The 26,829-nt window shown below is 52.5% G+C and overlaps 1 protein-coding gene across 7 annotated transcripts in view; it reads right to left on the bottom strand.

Annotated features, from left to right (window-relative positions):
• Nucleotides 1-26,829, bottom strand: part of PAX2 (paired box 2) — an 89,458-nt gene that overhangs the window by 25,614 nt on the left and 37,015 nt on the right. For 4 of the 7 annotated variants that reach the window (XM_045040573.1, XM_045040574.1, XM_045040575.1 and 1 more), the window contains exons 5-7: nucleotides 21,874-21,959; nucleotides 20,499-20,618; nucleotides 14,857-14,925 (exon numbers count right to left, since the gene is read on the bottom strand). In XM_045040573.1, coding sequence (XP_044896508.1) covers nucleotides 14,857-14,925; nucleotides 20,499-20,618; nucleotides 21,874-21,959 — 275 coding nt within the window. The remainder of the gene's footprint in view (nucleotides 1-14,856; nucleotides 14,926-20,498; nucleotides 20,619-21,873; nucleotides 21,960-26,829) is intronic. The other 3 variants (XM_045040577.1, XM_045040578.1, XM_045040579.1) reach the window with 1 other exon arrangement.

Below are 26,829 nucleotides of genomic sequence, written 5' to 3'. Positions count from 1 at the left end.
CGGTCCATTTTTTTTAGATTAAGGTTGGAAAATGTGGTTGCTGTACGTTTAGTAAGACCTCCCCCCGCACCCTGCCGGAGCAAGGGAGGGACCGTGTGCTAGTCAGTCTCCACGTGTGGAGGAGTCAGCCCTGTTCTCCAGCTGTCCCCTACCCAGCCACCATCCATTAGCTGCTCACAACACTCAGAACTTATTACATGCCATTTAATCCTCCCAACAACCCTGTGAGGGGAGTACCGTGATACCTATGTGACAGAGAGGGAAACTGAGGTGGAGAGGTTAAGTAGCTTATCCAAGGCTATACCGCTGGTAAATGACAGTCGGGATTTGAATTCAGGTCTGCTTGGCCCAGAGCCTACCCACTACGTCATTTCACTCCACAGGCCAGGTTCCAAACCCAGGGGCTCAGCTGGGGACCACTTGACTCCATCTGGGACATGATCTTAGCCACCCCCACCCCCGCCCCAGCCTTCTCTGCCTTGCACCCTCCCTACACCGAAGGAGCGGCCTTCAGTGAGCTGGCGGAGCTAGCTGAGCATAGACTACTTCAGGCTGATTAGGGGGACACTCGGTCCAAATTCTCATTTTACAGAAAGGAAAACTGGAAGGGGTGAGCGGTGACGTGGGGCAGGTGACCAGTCCCAGATCACACAACTGGGTAGTAGGACTCTCAGGACTGGAGCCCATTCCGGGCGTTTTGTCCACTACAGCATGAGCTACTGCAAGTCCTTTTGGAAACGAGGCCGGATATAAATTAATTAATTAAATTAAACAAACCGCTGAGCTAAAACTCTGATGGATATTATTCTTTCGGGGGAACAAAGGCTCATATTGTCTTCTCCTCTGACTGCTTCCTATTTGCTGAGCAGTTAACAAAAAGCTTTCATAGACCTTGGGTTATCTGGGCTTCCTAACTACTCTCTAAGGCAGGTAGGGATTATGGTCCCTTTTTTTTTTTTTTTTTTCTTTTTTTTTTTTTTCCTTACTGGTGAGGAAACAGGCTCAGAGCAAACAAAGAATAGCTTCTATAAGGGTAAGTGGCTAGCTCAAGGGCATATCCACCAGGGAGCCTGGCACAGGGAAGGGGCTCTGAGCACAGCTGTGGACGGGGCAGCAATGGGCTGCAACATCCAGAGCGTGGGCTCCAGCAACGGCGTCCCAGTCCCCACATGGATGAAGACAACCGTAAAACCAAAGGTCATCTTGACTGAAGGGAGAGCCGCTGACATGGTTGACAATGGTTACTGTCTGATCAGGAGCAAATTATCTTCTTTTCACCTAAGTTTTTCGATATTGTCCGGTCTTTGTATAACAAGCGTGCACCACTTCTAGAATCTTTAATGAAAATATCTTTTACTCTTCAGCAAAAGATTTGATCTCCTCGCTCACTTAGGCTTGTCACTCTCCATCCACTGTGGGCTTCCTGAGGGCAGAGCCCTACCTTCCACCTCTCTGACCCCAGGCTAGGCCAATCATGAATAGTGTTGTCCAGTGAGGTCCCAGCAGCTTGGGCGGGAGGGAGGCCAGGGAACACCATGTCTCAGGGAGCAGGGCTAGGAACAGAAGTGTTCTGTGCTCCTTGTGTGAAGACATGCTACCTGAGTCCTCAAAGTAGTCACCGCAAGGGACAGGAGAAGTTCTTGTGCACTGACCAAAAGGTGGGTGGGGTGATGATTAGAGACAGAATGAAATCATGCCATTTCCTTGGTCAGAAAGCCCCAAGGCTCACCAAAGTCTACAGAATTAAGGGGGGACGAACAAGTGTCACCTCCCAAATCCCAAGAAGTAGGAACCAGGCCTTTGAGAGGAATTCTTTTAAAGTCTAGCAAAGAGCTATACTAACCGCAGTTTTGTGAGCCCAAATACGCGTATCTACCTGTCTGTGGGGAAACTGACAATACTAGGGCTTTCACATACACTCATTAAATCCACCCAACTTCACAACGTACTTCTTCTTCTTCTCATTCTTCAGATGAGAGGCAAACTTATTTGTTCAACATTATCCTGGATTTGAACTCGGGGATGTCTAACCCCAAAGTTCTACGCCACCAAAGTTACCTCCTTTGTCAAAGATCAGCATCACCATCATTTACGGACACTAACTATGTACTGGGCAGGCTCCAGTGCTTTACTCACATTATCTCCAATTTCCACAGAACACTTGCCAAAGAGAGACCATTAGTTCAGTTTTACAAATGAGGGAGCAAGCTGAGGGAGATGTGCGAGATGGTACAGCTGACAGGAAGCACTCTGGGGGAAAGGAAGTCTTGTTTCATCCCAAGACAGAAAATGAGCAGGGGGGAAAAGTGATACAGGAAGAAAAGAGAAAGGCATGGAAGTGGGAAGGTGGGTGATGGGCCTCGGCCCCTAGGGGCTGGGAGCAAGGGAGGAGCAGGGGCTAGCGATGGCTGGGGTGGGGGTTCTGGGCTAATGCCCCGAAGGTGGCCTCTGCGCCCCTCCCTGGCTCCTCTAACACTGCCTTCCCCCTCTGAGGGGTTCACCCCCAGCTGCCAGTTGTTGCAGTTTCAAACTCAATTGTTCTCCTCAGTACTGAGGCAAATGGAGTCATTAATTACCTTCTATCGGCTGGGCTGAGTTCAGAATGCGATCAATATCCCCGCTTGTCATTCAGGGCAGCCGCCGGTGCAGCCCCGGCCCCACCCCCACGCGGCGCCAGGCCCTCCCACGGATGCAGCGGATGCAGTAGGGCGGCCCGTTCCCAGCGAGGAGTGGGCCGCTTTCATCCAGGGAAAGAGCCGGGATTCGTGCCACCCACAGGGAGGGCAGAGGATAGGGGGAAAGAGAGGGAAAAGTGTGAGGGAGTGAAGAGGGAAGGGGAGGAAAGGGGAGTGGAGGGCGGAAGAGGCGGGGGAGATGGAAGGAAGAGGGGAAGCTTGGAGGAAAGGAGAAATTGGCAGGAACAGGGCTGCCCTGTGCTGGGAAGGGCTGCAAGGGCCAGGCTTGGAGAGTGTGCCGGCGGGAGCAGTGTCCAAGGAGACGTGGGGTGACGTGCCCCGTTGCCTCCCATCCTTAAGCTGGACAATCTGTGGGTCTGCCCTGGCCAAGCCAAGCTCAAGAAGAGAGCACGAAGAAGCCCTTGGAAATACGACTCAAAGCTTAGGCTCGGAGCAAGACTAGCTTCTGCCTAGCCTTCTAGTCCTGGCAAACCACCTGCTATCCTTGACCAAGCTCAGCCTCTAAACGCTCAGTGAGTTCATGGCAGGGGGGAACGTGGGGGTGGCCGGCTGGTCTGCCTAACCTCAGTCTTGCTGTGCCCATTCGCGCCCGCGTGCCTCTAGGGACACTAACCTGCATTAGACATCCTAACATAACGCTGGACTAGGGGTAACATCTGGTTTGAAATCCTGGTTTTGTCGCTCACTGCTACAATGGCCTTGTCCAAGTCCCATGAGCTTTTCTGGACTGAGCTTCCTTAAAATTACACCAGGGTGGCTAGCTCCTCCCTCCGCAGTATTAATTTCTTCTTCCCCTGTGTTCCAATAGCCATCTATCCAAACCTCTATTGTAGAAATAATAATAATAACTGAAATCTATCCTGTTTCTATTACAGTAGCAGACAGGATGTGTAACATATATACGCTGATTTAATCCTTACACTAACAGCAACTAACATTAAGTGCTTACTATATATTAGGTGCTCATCTAATAACTGTACATATATTAACTCATTTAATTTGCACCAGAACTTAAGCAGAAAGCTTCTACTATCATCCCCATTTTGTAGGTGACAAAATGGACGTGCACAGGTTCCAGAATTTTCCTAAGGCTATGAAGCTAACAAGTGATGGAAGAGGCAGAAGCAAACCCAGGCAATGAGGCTGTGGCAGCTGAGCTCGTAATGTGGAGAAACCAAGGGATAGAAAGGTAACTTGCCCCAAATTATCTACTATGGCCAGTTAGTGGCAGAGCCAAATTCGGAATCTATATTATGGTTATTTTTCTCAATGCTTCTTTGTTTTTGAGAGAGACAGAGCACGAGTGGTGGAGGGGCAGAGAGAGAGGGGGACAGAGGACCTGAAGCGGGCTCTGCATGGACAGCAGTGAGCCCGACGTGGTGCTCGAACTCACGAAGTATGAGATCCTGAATGGCCTGAGCGAAAGTTGGATGTTCAACTGACTGAGCCACCCAGGTGCCCTATCATGGTTATTTGTTTGGTTTGGGTTTTTTCCTCACTAAACTGTGACTGTTTGAAAGGCAGAGACCCATCTTTTAAATCTTTGTAAACCTAGCATAGGGCGTGAGGTGATAAAAAAAAAAATGTTGACTGATTCATCTAACCGAATTCCAGAAGTAAAGGCTGGTAAATTCTTAGCTTGCCTCGCTCAACAGTTTACCTTTTAGAAGAAGAAAGAAGCAACAAAGGAAATTGCTGCTCTGGATTCGGTGTCATTGCATTTTACAGCTGTAAATTATTATGGAGATCATTGAATATGATTCCTTCTTAAATCCAAAAAAAAAAAAAAAAGGCTCAGAAAGATTGAGCAATTTTCCCATGTCACACAGCTAGTCATTGTTAGGATGGGGACTGAGGTTCTCAGTTTCACTATTCCAAGCCGCTTAAGTCTGACCAAGAAACAAAAACTGATCAAAAGGATGTGATGGGGATCTGGGGAGAAAGCAACCATGTCTGGATTTGACGGTAGCAAAGGAAGGAGGCATTGGACAGGATCCAACTTGAGGAAAGCAAACTGTTACACGTGGAGGGAAAGAATGGTCGTGCGATCCCATGGCAAGAGATTCTACAAGGGAATATGATTCCACAAAGACAGGGTGCTCTAAAAATGAAATTCCGCCTCTACAAGCTCAAATAATCAACCCGACAAAACAAAGGGGGTTGGAGTGGGGGAGGGCTTGAAAGAGAAGGGCATTTAAGGAAAGTCATTGTTGTTGCACACGGATAAGCTTTAAAATATGATGAGCCTAGATTTTAAAAGGACATGTACACCGAACAGTGGAAGATTATGCAGCCATTAAAAAATCGTGTTTTCAAAGAATATTTAATGATATGTGAAAATGGTCCTATGGAATGTTAAGTGAAAATAGCAAGACACAAGCTGTATATACAGTATCATTCCAATTTTGATAAAAAATTATATATGCACAGAAGAAAAAAAAAGACTATAAAGATTATACCAAATTTAAGAGCGGTTATCTCTCAGAGAGGAGATTATGGGTGATTTTGTAAAAATTTACTTTATCTTCCAAATATTTTACAATGAGCATGTATTGCACTGATCATCAGACGAAAGTTATTTTTTTCCCCTCTTAAAAAGGACACACAACAGATGGGAGGAGGGGACCATAACCAAGGATGGATATGAGAGTAGCATGAACCTGTCAGGAAGACAGAAGCTCAGAACAAGCTGAGACAACAAAAAAGGGCCTTCGATAGCTATGTTTGAAGAAAGAACAAAAAGGAAGGCAGGTTTAGGGCTCAGTACTTGGGAAAGGGAGGTAATACTGAAGGAAAAAAAAAGGGGGGGAGACAAGGAAGAACTTCTCGACCCTCAGCTTGCCTTGGCCTTCTCCCTCAGAGAAAGAATCTTCAAAACAGGACCAGCAGGAGTTGCCCAGGTCAGGAGGGGGCCCGGCAGGTCACTCCTAACAATTTCAATGGACTTAACTTTCCCAGACCCAGATAATTCATGCACCAGGACCCTGGGGGGAAAAGTAGGTAGGATCCTAAATGTTTTGTTGATAATCCTTGAGAAGTCATAATGGAAGGACGTAGCAGTGACAAAACTCAATGCCATCTGCCCTGCAAAAGGGGGAAAGGTACGCGTCTGCAAATAACGCTTTGATAAGTTTAATGCCAGGGTGCGGAAATCTTATAGGAGAAATTATTATACAGTTAATCTGTGGGCACCAGGAAGGAACATGGATGCCTGGGACCTGTATGCGCTCACTGAGAAGTTGTGGCACATTAATTAGATATCAATGATTAGATATCAAATGCAAACCCCACTAGAACCTCCTGAACTGCCCTGGTTGGAAGCAACCGCTCTTTCTTTTTCAAAGAAACAATTCATCGTAGTGCTTTATACCTTGATCATAGCCCCTATCACATTCTGCTTGTATTGTGATGTACACAGTTAACCTCCCTACTGGATTAGAAGCTTCCTGCAGTCAAGAACCGCATTCTGTTTACTTTTGTAAATCATCCTGCCCTTTTTAAAAAAAATCTTTTTCAAGTCTATTTATTTTTGACAGAGACAGAGTGCGAGCATGAGCTGGGGAGGTGCAGAGAGAGAGAGGGAGACACAGAATCCGAAGCAGGCTCCAGGGTCCAAGCTGTCAGCATAGAGCCTGATGCAGGGCTCGAATTCATGAACTGTGAGATCATGACCTGGGCCGAAGTCGGACACTTAACCGACTGAGCCACCCAGGCACCCCAGTCCTGCCCTGTTTTATATATAGATCTGTTCACCAACTTAAATTGCGTTCTTTAATCGATTAAGAAAATGCTGTGGATGTTGTGCATGTAAACATTTCACAAAGACTCTCCTTCCTAATTTTATGGACAAGATGAAGAAAAGTGAAATGGTTGATGGCTGCTGGGCTCAATCGTACCTAAAGCATTCGTTTATTACAACCAGAAGGGAGGTTTTCGCTGGTGGGGCATTGTCTCTCCTTTATTTTATATTTTGATGTTTATTTATTTTGAGGGAGAGAGAGAAAGAGAGGCAGAGAGACTAGGAGAGAGAGAATCTTAAGCAGGTGCCACACCCAGTGGGGAGCCCAATGCGGGGCTCCATCTCGTCAAGTCAGCTGCTTAACCCTCTCCTTTATTTTAAAGGCCAATACTTCTTGTAAAAAAAACCCTACTAGGATGATGCTACAGAAGACATCCTTGTGATCTTACTTAATCAGGTGGAATTAAGAGCCCAAACCAACGAGATGAAATTCAACAGGGATAAATGGAATGCCCTATGTTTAGGTTAAAAAAATCAATTATACAAGTGCAGAATGGGGTAGACCTGGCTTGATAGCAATTGATGTGAAAAAGATCTCGAGGTTTTAGTTGACCACGAACTCAATATGATCTTGAGTGTGACAGAGCTGCTAAAAAAATCGAATGTAATCTTAGGCTACCGTATGGACGCAGACTCTCCAGATGGAGAGCGGCCATGGTTCTACTGATCTTGGCATTGGCTAGACTGTCTGTAGAGTTCAGTGTTCACGTAGGAGGGACTTTGTCAAGAATGAATTCAGAGATGGGTAACCAGGATGGTGAAAAACCTTCCTCAAGTGCAGGAAACTAAAATCCACCCAGGGCTCAGCCCAGTGTTTTTCCAGGCACTCAGCAAATCAGGTGGAACGAATGGAAGGAAGGGTGGGAGGGAGGGAGAGAAGAGAGAGTGTCAGAGGGAGATCTTTACCACCACTCTAATAAGGGGTTAATGTTGTCGTCGCTATTTTAAAGATGAGGAAACTGAGATTCAGAGAGATTATGTAAATAGCCAAAGGTCCCACAGCAAGCAAGGAGTAGAGATAGACCCCACATCCAGACATTCGGATTCCAAGGTGTTTCCCTCAACACTACCGAGACTCAGTATAAAGGCAGTGGTGCTAACAATGACAACCGTCCATCTATGTCCTATGTCCAGGCAGGGGCAGTGGCCTGTCATGCAGAACTGCTGGAAGGGAGAGTCCTATGTGAGTGGCAGATAAGACCAGATGACCTTCAAGAATCTGAGGCTTTGCCTTGTCACCACCCTCAGCACAGCCACTGGGCCCCCCTCCACACGGGAGGGGGTCTCTGGAGACAGTCTGTCTGCATCTTGGCCACTCCCAGGCTCAAGTCCCATCTCCTGCTTGCCCTTCTAGCCACTTCCTCGGATTCCTATTGGATGCTCCGCCACATGGTTTAGCATTTAATTAAGAGCTTATTGTCTGATGTGTGATAGCCTTGCCTCCCCCAGCAGACTGTACGTTCCTGGAGACCCAAGTCCTCGTTACGTGTTCCTCTCATACATCCCAACACAGTGGGCACCTGGGCCCGCATTGATACACAGCTCCCCAAAGAAGTAAGTGTAAGTTTTGTCAATATTCCACTATTTACACACCAAAGCAAAACCATAGGCTCTCAGCCCTCTGAAATGGTTTATAGGAAATTTGCCCAAGGACAGAGGGATGGCCTGAATGATCACTTAGGGCCCTCATATTTTGTAACCAAACAGTAGATAAGAGGGAGATAAGGGGGAGACCTAGAACTCCACGGAGAATTTATGCCAGGTCGGTTACTTTCCCCCTTCTGAGTAAGAGGTCCCTTTGCTCCTCCCAGAAGCCCCGGGTTACCTGTAGCAAAGAAGGGCGTGGGCACCCACGGCCAACGCACAGCCAGCGTGAGTGTGTGCGACTCATATACGAAGTAGAGGAGGGTAAGCAGTTAGAGATGAAGCTGGAGGGAAGGGAAGGCCAGAGCCAGTGATGGGAGGGGAGCAAACAGGTAGTGGACAGACAACTGAAATGCACAGAGAAAGCGGAGGGGTGAGTACTGGGTGGGATTGGGTGACTTCCCCAGAGTGATCAGCTTTCCTGCCGGAGAGCACGTACTGTGTCTTTTTGCTGGCCGAGGCTGGGACTCCAGGTTCCCCGGCCGCCAGTGGGGAAGGGGGGCTAGCAGAGCCGCCAGTGGGGAAGGGGGGCTAGCAGAGGGTCTGTCTGTGTGGGACCTGTGTCCTCCTTCAGCCCTACATGAGCTCTCAGGGAGGGGCTGGGGCCTCCTGCCTGGTGCTGGATTCCAGCTGGGGCCAGAACCAGTTAGAAACCTCTCTGGAGCCGGGAGGGAAGGGGGCTTTGTTAGCTCAAAGGACACAAGCAAGGCGAAAAATTACATACCAGGCCGCCCTAAGTATGCTTGTTTAGAGAAACTGCTTGCATTTATGAAGTCTTTGGTGCGGAAAGCAGGGTTGCAAATGACTGCATCAGAGCGACAGTAAAGGCCATTAATTTCCTGTTATGTTTTCCTGTGTTGGGGGCTTTATTAATTTAATTTTACACTGTCGAACAACAGCGAGAGCTGACACTGCCACACCGCCACGGCTGGGGTTTTCTTTTTGTGTGCGTAGCAAGGCTTTGCCTGACATGCAAATCAACGCTATTACCGGAACCAATAAAGATGTGTGGCGGGAAGAGGGGAGGGATAAGGGAAGGAGGGAGGGGAAAGGGGAGAGAAGGGGAGAGAAAGGGCGAGAGCCATCCTTGGCCAGTTTCTGCCTCCCTCCATGCCTGGCATCTCCTGGCTTCCAGAGCGTCCTCCGCAATCAGCAAATTCTGCCCACCCTACACTTTCCCTCTGACTCTTCTCTGGACGCCCTGCCTTCGGATGACTCTACCTCTGCTGTCCTCCTCTGTCCCAGCTCCTGGCAGAACTTGAACAGGGACGCAGAGTTCCCAGGAAGAGACGGGAGCCAGACTTCTTCTCCCCACTTCCCATCCCCAGATGAGGCACAGGGGCAAGGGAGCGCCATGCCCCCACCCGGGCCGAGTGACAGCCTTACCGGACACTCCCCTTTCCTCTAAAGTCAAGGCCCACTTACATATTATTAGCGTACGCACACACGAACCTGCGTGCCTGTGCACATGAAGAAAGGTCTAGAAGGGCAGCTATCCCACCTTGCTTGTAAGTCCCTCTGAGAACGCGGGTATCCTAACCTTGTCAACCATTTGTTTCCTCTGAATTCCCAGAAAAAATACGGTTGCTAATCGTTTCTGCTTAAGAGACTCCAGCAGCTGTCTTCAGTAGCTGCAAGGTACCCAGTTGGCCTAGACCAAGGTACCGGAGAAAATGAATCCCAGCCTCAGAAAAAAAAGGCAGCTCCCTGGGAGACCACGTTCTGGTCCTTTCTACTACTTAGGCCTCACGCCTACCACCCCAAGACCATCCTCACTGCGCTGTCCCTCACCCGGGGCAGCTTCCACCAGCCGGCTGCCCCAGGGTCCACACTGCTCACATAACCCTCGGCCCAGCTTGCCACACCACCAGTCCACCCAGGTGTCCACGTTGCCCATGTGTCTGGGTTGGCCACGCCACCAAAGGAGATGAGGAGGGGGGCTGGGGAAGTGAGAGGGAAAGAAAGTGAAGGTCCTGGAGTCACTCCCACCAAACCACCAACCCCCACCCCCACCCTGCCGTCCCAGACTTTGCAGTGGCCTAGGGAGACCTGGCGGAAGAGGTGGGGGGGGGGGGGGATGGGGAGGAGAGAGAGAAAGAGTGCATGTGTCCACGCATCTCTCCCTCTGTCACTGGCTTGCTTGAGCTCCTGCCCGCACTTTCTGCTTCAGGAGCTGTTTGCCAGGCTCTGAGAGGCTGTTGGATAGAATCCAGCTCTCCCTAGGAGGAAAGCATAAACTTCATAAACTGCATTTACTTTAATGCAGGTTCCTGTGGCTGCTTTCCTCCGGCTTTTCTTCCCTCCTCTGTCCGCTCTGTCTCCATCACATTTTATCCCTGCCCCTGTGTGCACTCAGACCGCGCACGCGCGCGCGCGCGCGCGCGCGCGCGCACACACACACACACGCCATGTTTCTAGACAAGATGAAGCCTCAGGCAGGAGGAGAACGGGCAAGGCGTAAAAGCCCCAATTTACGGGCGCCTGGGTGGCTCAGTCAGTTAAGCATTCGGCTCTCGATTTCCGCTCAGGTCATGATCTTGCGTTCCTGGGATCGAGCCCCGAGTTGGGCTCTGCGCTAACAGCTGGGAGCCTGCTTGGGATTCTCTCTCTCCCTCTCTCTCTGCCGCTCCCCTGCTTGTGTTCTCTGTGTCTCTCTCTCACTCTCTCTCAAAAATAAATACACCTTTTTTTAAAAAGCCCTATTTAAAGGAGAATTCCTTGACCTGGCCCTGCAGCCCCCCCCACCCCCACCCCGTGAGATGCCCATGTACTGTCTCCAGTGGAGCCAAACACAGAGGGTGCTTTGAGGCAGGCAGGCGGGCGGGTACTTCAGGGAGGCAGAGATGCTGACATTTGGTGGGGACAGCCAAATTAGGAGCCACCTGGAGGCTGGGCCACAGGGCTCCAAGTACAGGAAGGAGAGAAGGCGAGGCCTTCGTGCAGGTTGAGGTTTGTGAGGCCTCCCTTGTCTGGTGTTGTCAAGGTCAGCAGGTTCGGGTTCACCGAAGGGTCAGGATGGTTTGAATTACTGGCGCTGCTGCAACTCGGCTCTGAGGCTCGTGATCTGTCTCCCAGCCCCAGAGCCAGGTCCGGCCCTCCCCCAAGCCTCCTTGCTTTTTCACCCCCCCCCCCCCCCACACACACACACAGGGCAGAATGGGGAGGGTCCGGGAGAGTCCTGTGGCCACCATGGCCCTGGCGATGGCAGGCAGGGAAGGGGTCCCGCCCTGAGCTCAGGGCTCCTCCGTGGGCAGCCAGCCAAGGTCCAGAGGCTGCTCGGATCCACCCCTCCGGCAGCAGCACTCGGGGTCTCCCCAGCCTACCTGCCTTCCGGACCCTTTCTCTGAAGTGTCCCCCATGCCCCTGCGCTTCCCAGCTGCCCCCTCCCCGGCCTGCAGAGGAGGAGGCGCCTGGGAAGGTGAGCCCGAGAGCAGCAGGGCCCGGCTCCTCCCTCCTGCATCCCTAGCCTGCACTTGGGGGAGAAGGGCAGAGCTGAGGCAGCGGATTTCTCGCTTGGTGCCCTTGCCGGTGGAGGAAGGAGAACGATGCCTACCGGGCAGGGCTGGAAGGTAGTCACTGAGTGGAAGACTCGGAGGCGAAGACCTAGTCTGACAAAATGGGCTCGCGTGCGCGGTGCGCAGGAGTGCACAGACGCAGGGGTGGGGGCAGGAGGCGGCCCTTGCTGGAAAAGTTGCGATGCTGTGGTTCCCCAGCACAAGTTCCAGTGGCGGAGGGACACATACAGGCCCCTCGACTGCAAATCTGTACCTTCTCTCCTGGGGGGTGGGGGTGGGGGTGGGGGGAGAGTCCACCTACCTATTCCGACCTTTTGGCACCTTATGAGAAAAATTCTCTTTCGTGCTAAACCTCAACATACTTCCTCAAACAACCAAACGGAACTCTTTATCCACAGCAGCATGAACTGGCCGGGAGACTGCGCTGGTTAATGATTTGGCTGCCAGTCTCTGGCGTAAACGCAGAGACTTATGTAGCAATTCAGGCACCTATGTTCACTGCACATGCCTATGTCCACTGCCATGGCTAAGTCCTAGGGCTTCCCCACAGACACACGTAAGTCCACGTAAGCACAGATGACAAGGAAAAAGGTCTTAAGAAAATACCAGCATGACCTACCCCTACCTCTGTATAACGACATGGTCGGTGTTCAACAGGCTCATGGCCAACATTACCCAGAAAGTTTGGCTAAAATATGTGATCCAACTAAGATAGGAAAACTCCCCCCTCAGGTATGAACGGTCTAATTTCCCAGGTTACTAGGAAGATATAATCATAACAATGAACGTGTGTTCATGAGTGGATTTTTTTTTGTTTTGTTTTTTTGGTGGCTTAGTGAATGCTGACCTTTGAAGCTTAGCTCTTTCTTGGACTGGCGTGGACAGTAGCCAGGTTTTGAATCTTTGTTGGAAAATGAACATAGGTTGAGTTGTGTTGATGCAGTTAAACTCGGGCGCTTGTCTAGACAAATGACTACCTTCATGTGCATTTGGTTTCTGGACTCTCATAGGACCTGCCTCATGAGGCGCAGAATCCGTGACCCGGGCTAAGTACTATCGTGCGTGTGGAATCATATAATCCCAGCAATAATCCACAGAGTACGTCCTCGTCTCCTCTGAGAACCTCAAACTCTGCTCAGCTTCCCTCTGCCAATATAATGTTTTCTTACAGTCCCTGGCCAGGGCCTGGAGGAGAGTAAAAGCCAAAAGAGGTTCTGCGATTCCGTTGCCCGCGATGTAAACTCACACCAGAGTTCTGAGAGCACACTGCCACCCAGGCCACCCTGCTGGGTGAGTGTTCTCTGAGAAAGGAAGCGGACGGCTCGGTACAGGTGTAAGGGTTGGGTGGCAAACAGACATAACTGTGCCCCAGTCCTGGGTTTAGGTTAAGGAATCTGCAACACGGTACAGCCTCGAGGAGTCTTCTAGACCCTCCTCGGCACCCCTACCAGCTCCTTCGGGCCGACTCCTGGCCCGCTGACATGGTGTATACTCAACAAAACTTCCCTAAGCTCTTCCCGTGCAAGGAGTGCGTGGGTCCCTCTCTGCTTCTGCCAGTCCTCTGCATCTGGACCAAAGGGCCACAGAAAACGGCCCTGCGGGCCTGGGCGAGTCAGGCTCTGGCCCCTGCCTCTGCCTCTAAGCGTCCGCCCACGCCAGCCTACCAAGGAATGCTCACCTGCAGGCTTCCCCCATCACCTCCTCCGGGACTGTGGGCGCACCCCAAGTCCCAGGGCCTGGCAGCTGGGCAGTGCAGCCTCTCCTCTTCCCCGGGGTCCTCCTCGTCTGCCTTTTCTGACACCGGCACTCCTCCCGCTGCCCCTCCAGAAAGAGTGGGGAAGAGAGACTGGTGGCCAGGGCATGCCTGGTTTACATTAATGAGATACACCGAGTGTGATCCAGCCATGGAGGCAGCCCACAAAAGGAGGCGATCGCGGGCGGCCAGGAGCAGGGCTGCTCAGGTAATTGGTTTATCTATCTGGAAGCAGGGGGAGCAATCTCGGCACAGACAGACTAGCAGTAAAGTCTCTTCCTTAAGGCTATTTCCTTTGTCTTTTCAATTGCTTGCACATCCATGTGAGAGAGGGAGAGAGTGTTAAAGAGAGAGGGAGAGGGAGAAATGTTAATTTGTGAATTAATGGCTTTTCTCAGCGGAATTGTAAATTCAAATGTCACCTCACACGGTGACACCACGGCTGGTCTGCTGAAGAAGCAATGATAAGATCCCCCACCTCCCTCGGTGCCCCTCCCTCCCCAAAGATAGCTGTGGAGTGGAACATGCTACTTTTAATTTGCAATAACAACACAACAGAGGTATGCAGTAATGACTGCCTTCTTCCACCCTCCTCCTGGCTTCCTTCCCCCCAGTCCAGTTGGCTCCCCATTTCCTCCCTCCCCACCCCTCTGGTCTTCTGCAACACCACCTCACCTCACCCGGGCTGCCCCCCGCCCCACCCCAGCCCGGGCTTGATCACATGGGGGGGGGGGGTGTGCCTTTGGAATTGAAGGTGCTGCAACCCTCTCTTCTCCTTCAATAATCAGGGAATTAATGACCCTGAAGTTAAAGTGGGGCTGATACCGAGGCCCTGCCCAGCGTTGGGAAAAAGCCTTCATTGTTTTCAAGCAGGAGGCGGGCAGCAGTGAGGGAGATTCATGGATGGAGATTGAATATGCAATTTTCTTTCACCTTGCCAAGAGCTGCCCCTGGGCTGTGCCTGGCCTAAATTTTTCCTTTTACCATCTCTGCCTTATCCGGCCCTCCCACCTCCCTTCCATTCTTTCCAGAAAATTACCTTCAAAATTGATTTCCACTTTTACAAACAAATATAATGGGAACACAGGAAAAAACTTGGGCCGTGATGAATTAGGGCTGTCAGGTGCTTCCAGGTCTCCTTTGCTTTTGTTTTACTACCCGATCTGCTCTTTGTTTTTCCAAGGGCTGGGAAAAGTACCCCCCATCCACTGAGCGCCTGACCCTCCAGGCCACCGGGGCCTCCGCCCCCGAACCCAGCGCTGGCCCATGGCGGAAGTGATCCAGGCCCCGAGACTCTGTTAGCCTCTTGGTTTCCCAGTGGAAGCCTGACCCACCTCCTCCTTCTCTGCTCCTTGGCTCTCAGGAGCCCACTCTCTGAATAGTCTCTAACCGCCACCCCCCCGGCTCTTTCCCCTGACCCCCACACCACGTTCCCTCTGGCCCCCATACCTCTTAAAGTCCAGACCAGATGCAAACCTCCACCTCCTCTAATGTGGGCAGGATCAGTGTATACCTCGACTAGAGCAAATAAGAGACAGACAGACACTGAGAGATCCCGAAAGACAGGCAGGTAGAAGACCGAGACCCTGAGACTGGGAGACCAGGCTCCTCTTCAAGGCAGGGGCTGTGAGGTTTCTGAGAGACGACTCCCACACAGCCTGAGGGTGTCAGGGTTCCCAGCCTCAGTCTCCCCAGCCTTCGGCCCCGAGCAAAGCTGGAGGCAGGCTCAGGACAGCCCATCCATTTGCCAACAGAATGCAAGGTGATGCCTACGGGGCCCTTTGGGCAAAACTCTGTATGCACACCTGTGTCTTAGTACTGTGGACCCTTAACACACTCAGGCCTAGCTTCGAGCTCTCCCCGCTCACTAGTACTGGTGGAAACGCACCTGCTCGCATCTGGTCATCTCTCCAATCATCTCTCCATCTCTCCATCATCACCCGGAAGATGGCACGCCTGCCCAGTGCATGGCGTTCCACACCCCTTTTCACCCAAAGATCTCAGCATGGTAGAAAACACACCCACATTTGCATAAACCACGTAAGAAATTACATGGGGTCCATGAAACAACAAACACGTTTCCCTAGATAAAGAAAGTTACGTGTGGAAGCAGAAATGCACAGCAATGGATGGAGGGAGGGGTGCCTCCACGTTAGAAAAGAAGGGGGTCCTAGATTTATTGAGACACATCTAAAATGCCTGCGGACGCTACGAGATGCCACGCGGCCCCCCTGGATAACCACAGAGCAAATGACTGAGCAGAGCTACACAAAGGTCCTCCCAAGTCACACAGGCGAGGCTGACATCTCTCCCCCGCTGCCCTGGTCCCATCCAGGTTGGCTTATCCCAGCATTAGCTTTCCCCGCACCAAGATGGGGGAGCCTGTGCCCGAATGTTTCCTTCTGTCATGACTTTATTTCCCCTCAAAACATAAACCTGCCATTTAGGTCTTCCCCCAGAGACCCCCAACGACCCATCTTCCAAGATGGAGTTGACTCAACACTACCCTCGTGATTTTGTGTAGCCTGCTCCACAGCCCCGTGACATAAGTGCTGTTACCATCTCCATTCTACGGAGGAGACCGAGCTGATGAAGGGTAAGTGACTTGCGCAAGGCCCTAGGATTCAACCCTGGGTGTGCCTCATTCCAGAGCCCACACCCCTCCCCACCGAGCCACGCTGCCCATCCACGCCACTCCGGGGACTTCCTGCTGGCCTCCCCCTGGCATCCTCCTTCTCGCTGGGGGTCTTACAGCCTCCTCTTGCCCGAGGCCGGGGCTCCTGGACAGGGCAGGTGCTGCTCATGTTCGCAGCCTAATCCCCTCATTGGCCCCAAGTCTAACCTGAGCAACGCACTCGGGGACTTCGAGAAGGGAAACTAACTAAGGAAATAAGCCTCTTTTTTCCAGTTATAGCTTCATCCAAAGCAGAAGGGAGCTATTAAAGGCAGTGACAGGACTGAGCCGTTAGTGGCCGTGCAAACCCGTCCTGTCTGCAAACGCACAACTGCACCGGTTTGGCTCCACTCAACTGCACAATTCATTGTGCACCTAATTAATGGAATGCAAAATCACGGCCCCCTGCAATCCCACACATCAAAGGATGATACCAACACACCTCCCCGCACACAGATCAACAGACTCATACCATATGACTTCATTTGGATTTTTGGACAAGTTATGTAACTGCTCCGTGCTTCAACAACACGGATGGACAGCCATGTTTTGGGCTACGGCCGAGAGCAACTGGGTAAAGGCAAAGGTCTTTGGTTTCCCAGCCTGAAAACATCGAGAGGCTGTATCTTCCAGCCACATAAACCGGGGAATGCAACAGTCATGGAAACAGGGTCCCTCCCAAGGACCCTAATATACTCCCCCCGAATTGTAGCCAAAAAGAGGCGGAGATTTTAGCAGGGTACTAAATGGGGATCTACCTTCTCAGACTGATGGACAGCCTGTCTTCTGGATACTTCATGACACAGCTTCCTCATCTACCCGGGCCCATCTACCTGTCCCACTCTGGGGGCTCCTGGACTCAGGTAGGTGGGGAGTGTCAAAGCTTCCTGACTAGCATATTTCTCAAAGGAAAGCCCCGGAATTTTTCCGTACTTCCAATGGCCAGGGTGTGAGAAGGCGTCTCAAGCAGGCTGACAGCCACTGTGGGTTTCCTTTCTCCCCAGAGTCACAGCTGATCGGCCCTTTACTAATATCCCCACAGATATGATTGCTGCAGATACTAATAACGCTGTCCATATTCCGAGTGCCAATGCCAATAACGCTCTGGGTATTATCACTGTGAACACCAATAACTACTGCTGAGATTGTCTCCAATAATGCCAGCACACGCCGCAGTGATTGTCCTCGCTAATGCCCACCACCGTGACATTGTTAGAGCTGAAGAATAGGCCGGACCGTACCCAGAGGCGGGAGCGGGAGTGGTTTCCTTGAGGACAGACAGGCTCACGGCTTACCCTCGGGATATGGCACTTCTAGAAAGAGGCCACAGTGTGTGGGGCCCAAGGAGAGCCAGCCTGGCAGGGAGAGTGGGGTCCTCCGGGAGGAAGATATGCCCCTCCACTCCCCCAAGGTCTAGTCCCTCAACATGGATCCCCGTTCTCATCCCAACACCCCTCAGTGCCCCAAGTCGGTTTTCTCTTAGCCCTCGGTGCTGGCCCAGTAGCTGAAGGACATACCTGGGTGTCTGCAGCCCACGCCTGAGGCTGCCTCCTGCTACCGGCCTGCCAGCTGCTGTGCTACCTTGGCCTGACTGCAGACTTGGGCTACATCATCTTGACACATAATTATCTCTCCTATTCTTAATCATCTGAGCTGCTCCCTAATGCAAACTGGGCCTGGCTGCTTGGAGGCACCCAGGGTGGGGGAGGGGACAGGGCTGCGAAAGGTCTGCCTTTGCTCTCTCCTTTCCTTCTTCTCCCTTCCACCTGGATCTGACAGGTCAAGTGTGCACCGTGGCCTGAGGGGTGGGTGGGGGAAGGTCAGGGAGACCTAGCCTCCCTCAAAGGTGCTGGCCTCCACCAGGGAAAGGGCAGCTCCATCTGGTTTGGGGTTAGTCAAGAGAAGCAGGAGTCAAGGCCAGAGAACCAACCCCCTCCCCCCCCCCCAAAAAAAAAAGAAATAGGGCCTCTGATACTCCTTGTACCCTGGCTAGGCCCAGGAGAGAAGTGTTTAAGCAGGAAGAGACACCTAAGAGTCCCCATTATCCTTCACCTAGGAGATACTGACTGCTTCCTGAGATGTCTCCCCACTCCCATCACGGTCACTCTGCTGGACGATGGTCTTCCCAAACCCGGCCCTGCTCTTCTCTCTTCCTGCTCAGACACTTTCAGTGGCTACTCATGCTTGCAGAAAAAAGTCTAGACTCCTTATAGTTGGTCCGGTCTTGGCCTAGTCCCCTGTAGCCCTAACCCATCTACTGAGCTTCCCTCCCAGCCCTTCCCTAGTGCCCTCGCAACTCTGCCAGAGCACATCTGCACCTTCCCGCCACAGCACCCTCCGGTCCTAAGGCTCCCCCACCAGACAGAATTTCACCCTGCATCGTCCCTGCACATGCCCCTCACCCATCGTTCAGGTTCCTCCTCAAAATGCGGCCCCTTCTGCCAGGTTACTCCCTCCTGACTCTGAGTTCCCATGGCCTGCGGCCCAGGCCCCCCATCACAACACAGATATCTGATGGAGCTTTCTGCTTTCTGGGGTCACGTGTTTTACACGCCCCACTAGACTGGAAGCTCCTTAAGGACAAGAATCATATCTTGTTCTGCTTTGGGATCCTGTAGCACCAAGCCTTTCTTGCAGCTGATGCACAGGAAAAGGTTCACTGAATTGAATTGGCTTGAAACAATGAATGTAATCAATTGCAGGGAGGAGAGCAGTCTGTTCTGGGCCAGTGGGGCCTGACCCAGGGTGGCCACAGCCTCATGCCAGTGCCTCCCTACTCTTGGCCTCCTCTCATGGCCCACGGGAGCCCGGGAAGCAGAGGGCATGCTTGGCCCCAACTGGGAACCAACAGGGGAGAGCACACAGGGGGTCCTGTGGCCTCCCCCGCCCTGCCTGCTGGACATCTCACACTCTAAAAAATGCAGGGGCCAGTGGTTAAAGGAGAAACCCTTGGGGCCTGAGGCAGAATCTTCCCAACCACTCGGGGTGCCAGGGCACCTGGCTAAGGCTGGAGTATGGTCAGCCCCCAGGGAGAGTTAGGACTTAGGGCCTTTCGCGAGGCCTCCCCCTGCCCATCGAGGGTGGCCGCCAAAACAACCACAATGAAATTTAGTGAGTGGCAAAGGCCGTGGCAGCCAAATGGGTTTGGATATTTTGGAAGAAGGAGAAATAGAGCCAGACAAGCTGTTTCCCTGTGAAACGAGGCCATTAGGGCTTCTGGAAGGAGGCCAGCACCAGGTCATCACTGTCTTGCCAGACCTAGGCCTGTCCTGTCCCTTCTGCTGGAGGCCAGGGCTTTCACACTCTCTTTCCCCTCAGCCTGGGCCCAGGGAAGCTCAGTTTTGTTCCTTTTCTCTGCTCCTTACCCTCTAAAGCCGCCCCAATCAAGGGCTTGTCTGTGCTTGGGATGGCCACATGATTTATTGCCCAAACAGGACATTTTTGAGAGAAAAAGGAGATGCTGACTGGCCAAGATACAGAGACAAAGGGCATAAATTGGGACTGTCCAGGCTGAAGGGGTATGCAGTCCCCCTGTATGCTCATCTCTAGAGGATTCTATTTCATGGGAGATTCTCTAGACCTCCCTAGACCAGAAGGTTACTGCTTCCCCAGCAGGGACCATGAGACTGGGGCAGGAAGCAGGCTTGAGACACTGGTGTCTCCGTTTGTCTGGGCTGGTCAGCCCTGCGCCCTGGGCTCATGCATGAGAAGATCACCAGATGGTCACCAAGGGACCCCTCACATCCCAACATTTGTAAAACACCTCTCCCAGGCCCATGGCCACCACTCCCTCTTCCTGTATCCTTTCCCCTCTCTTCCTCCTCTTCATTCCTCCCTCGCCTGAACTCCCTGCCTAACAGCTGGCTGCACTTGAGACATTATAGGGAACGGAAGGGAAGGGACAGAGAGGAGCCTGAGTGGTGTCTCCTCCCATAGGGAAGAAGAGTACAGAGGGCCCGTGTCCAGCTCAATGGGGGGCAGAATCCATGTGTCACAGAGAAAGGACACTGGGGTCAGCTGCACGTGACATCACGCCCCCATCTTTTGAGGGGTTGGATCAGGTAAGAATAAGGCAGATCGGCCTCTCATCCTTGGGTCAAAGACCAGCTGTCCCCCAACTTCCTGAACCCTCCCAAGGTCCCTGGTTTGTGCTTCTCCCCTGGCACCCCACTGGGATATTAGGGGCAGTCCCGGTGGAAGGTGAGGCCACCAAGACTGCTGAGCAGATGGTGAAGCTGATGGCCCCACCAGCAGCCTGCCTCCCTCTCCAGGAGCCAGCAGGGCAGTGGGGGGACCTGGGCTTTGCTACTAAAACTGATCTCCCAGCAGAGCAGCTGCGAGGCCGGGCCGAAACCGGAGCCCTGAGTCCAAGGACAAAGCATGCACAGGGAAGCCAAGCCTCTTCCCTCCTCCCTACCTTCATCACGTTTCCTCTTCTCACCATTGGAGCGAGGGATCCCCAGGATCCCGTTGATAGAGTAGGATCCCACTGGATCATTGGAGGCGCTGGAAACAGGAGGGGAGGCCGTACTGGGAACTGGACGAGAGTAAGGAGGAAATGCCATCAGGATAACAGTTGTGATCACAGACCAAAGCCCCGAGGCTGGGGGCAGAGAGAAGCAGAGAATTAAGAGGGATGGCGAGCCCACGTTCTCCTCCGCCCTCTAAACAAACCCCAGCTCGCTGCCTCTGGTCTCCTGGGCTGGCCTTTGCTTAGCTCCTTTCAGACGCCATGGCTTTCTAAGATCTGTCTCTCTCTAGGAGACACAAGAATGGCCACGATATTCCCCAGGAGGGCACAGCTCCTCTCTCCCAGTTGCTTCTGGTCTTGAAATCACTTGAGAAGTTCCCAATTTCTCCCTCAGGGCACAGACCAGTGAAACCATTCACTCTGCTCAGGTACAGCCCGGCCCGATCCTCCCTCCCGGCGCACGTTGTGACACGGCCTCGTGAACAGCGGCTCCTGCCAACTTCAGGAGGCCTGGGACCAGCCATTCTACTTCCTGCTGGTCAGGAGATAAGGGGACAGCTTCCAAGAGGGGCAGCAACAGAAGTATAATCACATTTCAGCCCCTTAAACTCCAGGCTTCATCTCTGGCTGCAGCGCCACCAAGCCCCCTTGGGTCAAAGGGAAGACAATATGGGAGGGGGTTTTATCTGGTGCTCTGGTAGGCCTGGGTTGTGTCTCTGAGAGGCCACGGCCAAGGATCAGTAAACAAGGAGGCTGGAGCAGCAGAGAGTTACAGAGGGGAGGAAGGAGAGCCAGATCAAGAAGAGACAGGCTAAGAGGAGAGAAGCTGTGAAGAGCGAAGCAGAGAGATGCGAACAGACCCAGAGCCACACATACAGAGAGGAGAAAAGAGAAAGGGAGAGGCAGAGAGAGGAAAGGAGAGAGAGAAGGGAGAGGAAGGGAGAAGAGAGAAAGAATTTTAAAAATTTTAAGAAGGCAGTAAGAGGGTAGATAGGAAGTGGAGACGGAATCAGATAAAAACAAAAGATGAGGAAGGGGAAGGCAGGGAGAGAAGAAAAGCCAAAGGAAAAGCTTGATTTAGAAGGAGACAGAGACGGAAAGACAGACAAGGCAGCTACAAGGTGTTGTGCGCAAGAAGCAAAAACAGTCCTGGTGAGCTAGTCTCCTGGGGGAGATCCCCACCTCTAGGAGCTCAGGGGGAGCGTGGGCTGGGGAAGGGGTCCTGGGGCCTCAGCAGGCATGCCACTTTGAAGGGAATGGGGGTGGCGTCCTGGCTCTCCTGGGTGGGCCCCCGCTTCCTCCCTTCCCTGAGCCCTCTTACCAATGGTGTGGCCAGGGGCAGTCACTCCCGTCCCAGCCCCATCCGGCGTTGGGTGGAAAGGCTGCTGAACTTTGGTCCTGATGATCCTGCAACAGCATCACGACAGCATCACACATCACGTGCCTTCTCCTGCCTGCACCAGCTCCAGCCCAGCCCAGGGGGGCTCGCCCAAGCTCCCCAGCTCCTTCCTCACGTATCTGTTCCCTGCACCCCTGCCCTCACTGACTGCTGCGAGGCACGCGCTTTCCCTCCCACTGGCTCTGCAGACCCGACCTAGTGCAGCTGGACAGAGGGAGTCTGTGTTCCCTCCTGCGGTGTGCATCATCTGAATTGCAGCTTGATTTTTGGTAGCACGGATTGGGGCAGCAGAGTGAGTGGAGCACAGCGTCCTTCCCCTTTCTGGGGGTGGGGGCTGCCCTGATGGCTTGCTGTCCCCCCTTCCCTCCTCAACCACACGCAAACCTCCTCCTGGGAACAAGACTCCCTTGTCTAGAGATCGTTTTGGAGCTGCTTTTCCTATTGGGACTGTATCAGTCTTCTAGAGTTGGGGGGGGAACGTGAGATTTTCCTATTTCTTGGGCTAAAAAGAAATCGCCCGGAAAGGGCTGGGTCACAGATGACCCTTTTTGTCCCAGGGAATCCAGCATAGCACACGGTCCCTTTGCCAGATGTCAGGCCCTGAACAACTTCTTCCTGAGCCCGCTTACTGTCCTATCTCTGCCCAGCTTGCTGGCCCAATGGCCTGCTTTTCTGGGGTCTTCCTTGGACCACAGCTTCTTTTCCAGCCTAGTTGAAAAGCCTCGCACCCACCCTGTGCACTTTAGGGGTAGAGGGCTGGATCAAACGTCCCAGGACTGGGGATAGGCCTGCTTGTCAGTGGTCTGAGAAGCCCGGGGCTCAGACGTGCAAGAGACCAATGCTGGGGCCAAGACCAAGGAATGCTCCCCTCCATCCGCTAGTCAAAATAGGTACCCTTGAGGCAATTTCTCCAATGGCATTGCTCCTCCCTGCAGAGTGGCGTGTGAGTCAAGTCCACCCACACTGACCAGGTGAGTCACAAACCATGAGCAGACTCCACTGTAACCAGGTTTAACTGAGCACCCACAGGCAATAGAGGTAAGGCACCTGCCTCACGGTGCTGGAGATGAAGTTGGGGAGGGAGGACACACATCCAAAGAACGCAAAGGAGCCCCGAGGGGCCAGGCCATAAGCGCCAGAGGGAGGCAAGGGAGGAATCCAGCCGCCTTGCAGGTGGGGACTGGGAAAGAAGTCACTGAGGAGGCAGAGCTTCATGGAGACCTTCAAAGCAGGACAGGGCTGAACAGATGAAGGGGCCCAAGGCACGGAGGAGAGTGATAAGGGCACCGGGATGCATGGCCGGGACCCTGAGTCCTGCTTCTGACCCCGCCATTAATCGGCCACCATAGCTTTGGGCTCATCATTCTACTTCTCTGGGCCTCAGAGGTACATCACTCTACGTTTCTGGACCTTTACTTTTCAGTTGTAAAGTAAAAAAAAAGTTTGGACTACCGGATCGCTAAGGTCTCCTCTGCAGTGAAAAAAATAACATGGTTCTAAGGTGAACAGAGAAGCCGTGGCAGAGGGGATGGGTAGGGACCATTAAAAGTAGGTACTGGAGGAAGACAGAAGCAAAGCATGGGAGCCGAATGAGCTTTAGGGGTAAAGCCCAGACCAGCCAGCCAGGAGCAGCGGAGGTACAGGAAGAAGCAAGAGGAAATAAGGCTGAAAACTTGGAAGTGACGACGATGATCGTGATTTTTCCATTTGCTGGTCATCTATCATGCGCCAACACTATATGCAATTTATAGCACTTACATATGCTACTGTTCATTCTCCCAACAACCTCCGAAGTAGATACTATCATCCTTGTTTTTCAGATGGAAAACCAAAGCTCACAGAGGTTAAGTAGCTTAGTCAAAATCACACTGTCAGGGCAGAGTCAGAACTCAGTCTCTAGGACGTGGGCTTTTTCTGGTACTTTGTCATACTTCTCCCAACATTCAGCAACCAGGTTTAGAGAATCTCAAGCCACGAGTGATTACTAAACCAGAGGGGACACTTGCAGACAGATCCTGGTAAAGCAACATACAGGCGCAAGGTCACAGGAAAGAAAAGAAAGAGTCTGTAAGACGTCACGAAGGCAGAATGGCCGACTGGGCACCTAACAGGAGTCCAGCATGGCTCTAAGAACCTAATTCTGTGTACCTGGAAGGCTGGTGGTTTGCACCACTGTCAGGAGGAGAGACGCAGGGAGGTGGCGGGTTTTGTCTCAGACACGCAGTGTTTGAGGTGGGAGGGGGGTGTCCAGCTGGCACAGCACATGTGGATTTAAGAAACCATCAAGGAAAAAGAGCGTTGATAGGGACAAGAGGCCGAAGGAGCGGATGTTGGAGGGCACTGGCTTTCACAGGCTGGGGGAAAGAACCTGACCTTGCAGAGGGGTCAGAGTTGGTTACACTGGAAATGGCAGAGCAAGGATCGGGCAGTTTCACCTAAGTCGACGGAGAAAAACGTTTCCGGAAGGAGAAGATAATTCGCGGCATCGGTGACAATGCAAAGGCTGGAGGGAACTGGGAATAAGAAGGGGCACAGGTTTGGGGATTTGGGGGACAGAGGTCTCAACAAACAACTGGAGCAGGAGCCAGACAGAAAGGTCAGGGATTGAATAGGAGGAGAGGGAGGCAGTGAAAGTAGATTCCTGCCTTCGGGAGCTCGTAGAAAGGAAGAGAGAAAAATGTGGAAGCCGGTGGATGGGACTGACAGCTGAGTGGAGGGAAGGCTGGTTGGGGGAGGAAAGACTTGGGTACACTTGCAGGCTGAGCAGGGAGAACCAGAGAAGAGCTGAAGTTGCCTGACAGAATGTGGGTGATGGAGAAAGCGAGACAGAACAAGGAGAGGCGCCAGGGGGAGTTGGTGAGAGATGGTGCATTTTGAGGTGGCCAAAAGCTTCGAGAAGGAGCTTTTACAGTTTTTAATCTCTCAGCGAAGCAGAAGGGAAGGTCATCTCCCAAGAGTTGGGGGAATGTTTGGAGCGTGATCACAATGGGAAAGATGGGACAGTGGCTAAGGGCGATGTAGGCGGGTGTACCGGAAAAGTCTAGAAGGAGGCTGTGTAGACAGCTCAGAGCAGCCGCTCCTAATTCACTGCAGCAAAAGCTTCTGGGATCTCACTGGTCCTGCTGTGGGTGGCTCTGGCTTGCGGGCTGATGAGCCCTGGACTAAGGGAGCCCCAGGGCTGGGGCTGGTTGAGATGGGTAACGAGATGGCCTTGTGGGGTCTCTATCTTTGTTACCCAGAGCCTCTGACCCCTGAGGCACCAGTGCAGATTCAGCTGAGGCAGCAAGTGATAGAAAATCACTACTCCCTGACGGGGGCTTGGTGGTGCAGGGGACAGGAGCTGGGCGGGATGCCTGCCCGTGAGTTACTAATGCTCCTGGCGTCCATCCGTGCCCCCCAGGCAGTGGGCACTTGCTAGTCCCCAGAGCTGCTCTCGGGAAATTTAAGAACTGAGATCGCGGGTCCCTGGTAGTCATCCATTGCCCCCCTGCATCCTGTACACAACCCAACAACTCGTGGGAATATCACCACAGCTTCAAAGGATAAAGTAAAGCACTGCTTTGGGTGATTGTCTGGCGCTATTTCCCCCTGTTGATCTTCCTTCTCTTCCGATCTTTTTCAATCTTGGCACGGCGAGACAGCCAGACACATCCTGGCCTCCGTGGCCCCGGGCAGGCTTGGCCTTCAAGTCAAGTCTGCAGGTATGGGTCTTCGGAGGGTGCAGTGGGGGTGCTGGAGGCCATAGATCTACTCAGGGGAGCCGAGAAGCGCTGTTTCCTGTTGCCATGGGAACACGTCAGGACGCCTGCTCATCACTTCCCTTTCTAGCATGTTCTCCTTCACAGGGATGCCCTTCCTCCTCCACCTTTCTGGCTTTGCCTGAGCCCAGCACGGGGACTTTAGGCACTTAGCAAGGGTGCGACTAGGGCAAAGGGAAGAAGGGGATGGGCTCTGGGCTCTGGGTCAGGCTCGGTTCTGTTACTTAACTGCCTGTGAAACCCTTGGCAGTCTCTTACTCCCTCATCTGTAAAATAAGATAATAATACTACCCACCTCCTAGGATTGTGGTGAGGATTAAACAGGATAACGCATGTAAGATGATTTGTGTGATGCTGGGCTCAATACATGCTAATGTTGCTAATAACAATAATCACGACTAATTGTAGCATTACTCCTATGAGTGACCGCCAGGACTGGCTGCTTTCTCTTTAGAGACTGAGCCAGGTACGGGCAGGAGGCCTCTCAGCCCAGCACGGTCCAGCCTGGCCAGTGTAGCTGCTATGGCGGCCCTGGAAAGGGCACTGAGAAGACAGGAAACACCAGTGGCAGGTGTCACAGCCTGACCCAAAAAGAGGTGAATCAGAGACACTCTCAGGAAGATACATTAGGGGCCCCAGGAAGGGTCCACAGACAGTATGAGCAGTAGCTTCTTCGGGACCCGGTAGATGCCAGGGAGCTGTGGTGGCGCTTCGGGGTATAGACGACAAGGCGGGGGGGGGGGGGCGAAGCCACTCTTTCTTTGGTTAAATTCCCAGGAAGCCTCCACCTCCCACCGAGCTGGAGATCAAGACAGTTTCATCAGCTCTGTGAGTTAGAAGCTCTGTAACTCCCATTAACAGTTTGTTAAACTCATGAAGAAACCGAGGAGCTCTCAACATTCCAAGAAAGCGCCGGGGACACTCTTACCCCTCAGCTGGCTCTCTTCCCTCTCTCACTTCTTCCTCCACCTCGCATTCCTGCCTCTGTGTTTCGTTCTGTGTCTTTCTCTGCCCCTCTGTCGCTCTCCCTTCTCTTTGTCCGTCTGTCTGTCTCTGGGCACCCTGTAGTCCCACTGTGGCTGTGTGAGTTTATTGATTCCCGGGAGCTGGGGGAAAGTGG

The sequence above is a fragment of the Felis catus genome, chromosome D2, assembly GCF_018350175.1.
Source record: "Felis catus isolate Fca126 chromosome D2, F.catus_Fca126_mat1.0, whole genome shotgun sequence".
Lineage (NCBI taxonomy): Eukaryota > Metazoa > Chordata > Mammalia > Carnivora > Felidae > Felis > Felis catus.
This window is presented reverse-complemented; position numbering and strand designations above follow the sequence as displayed.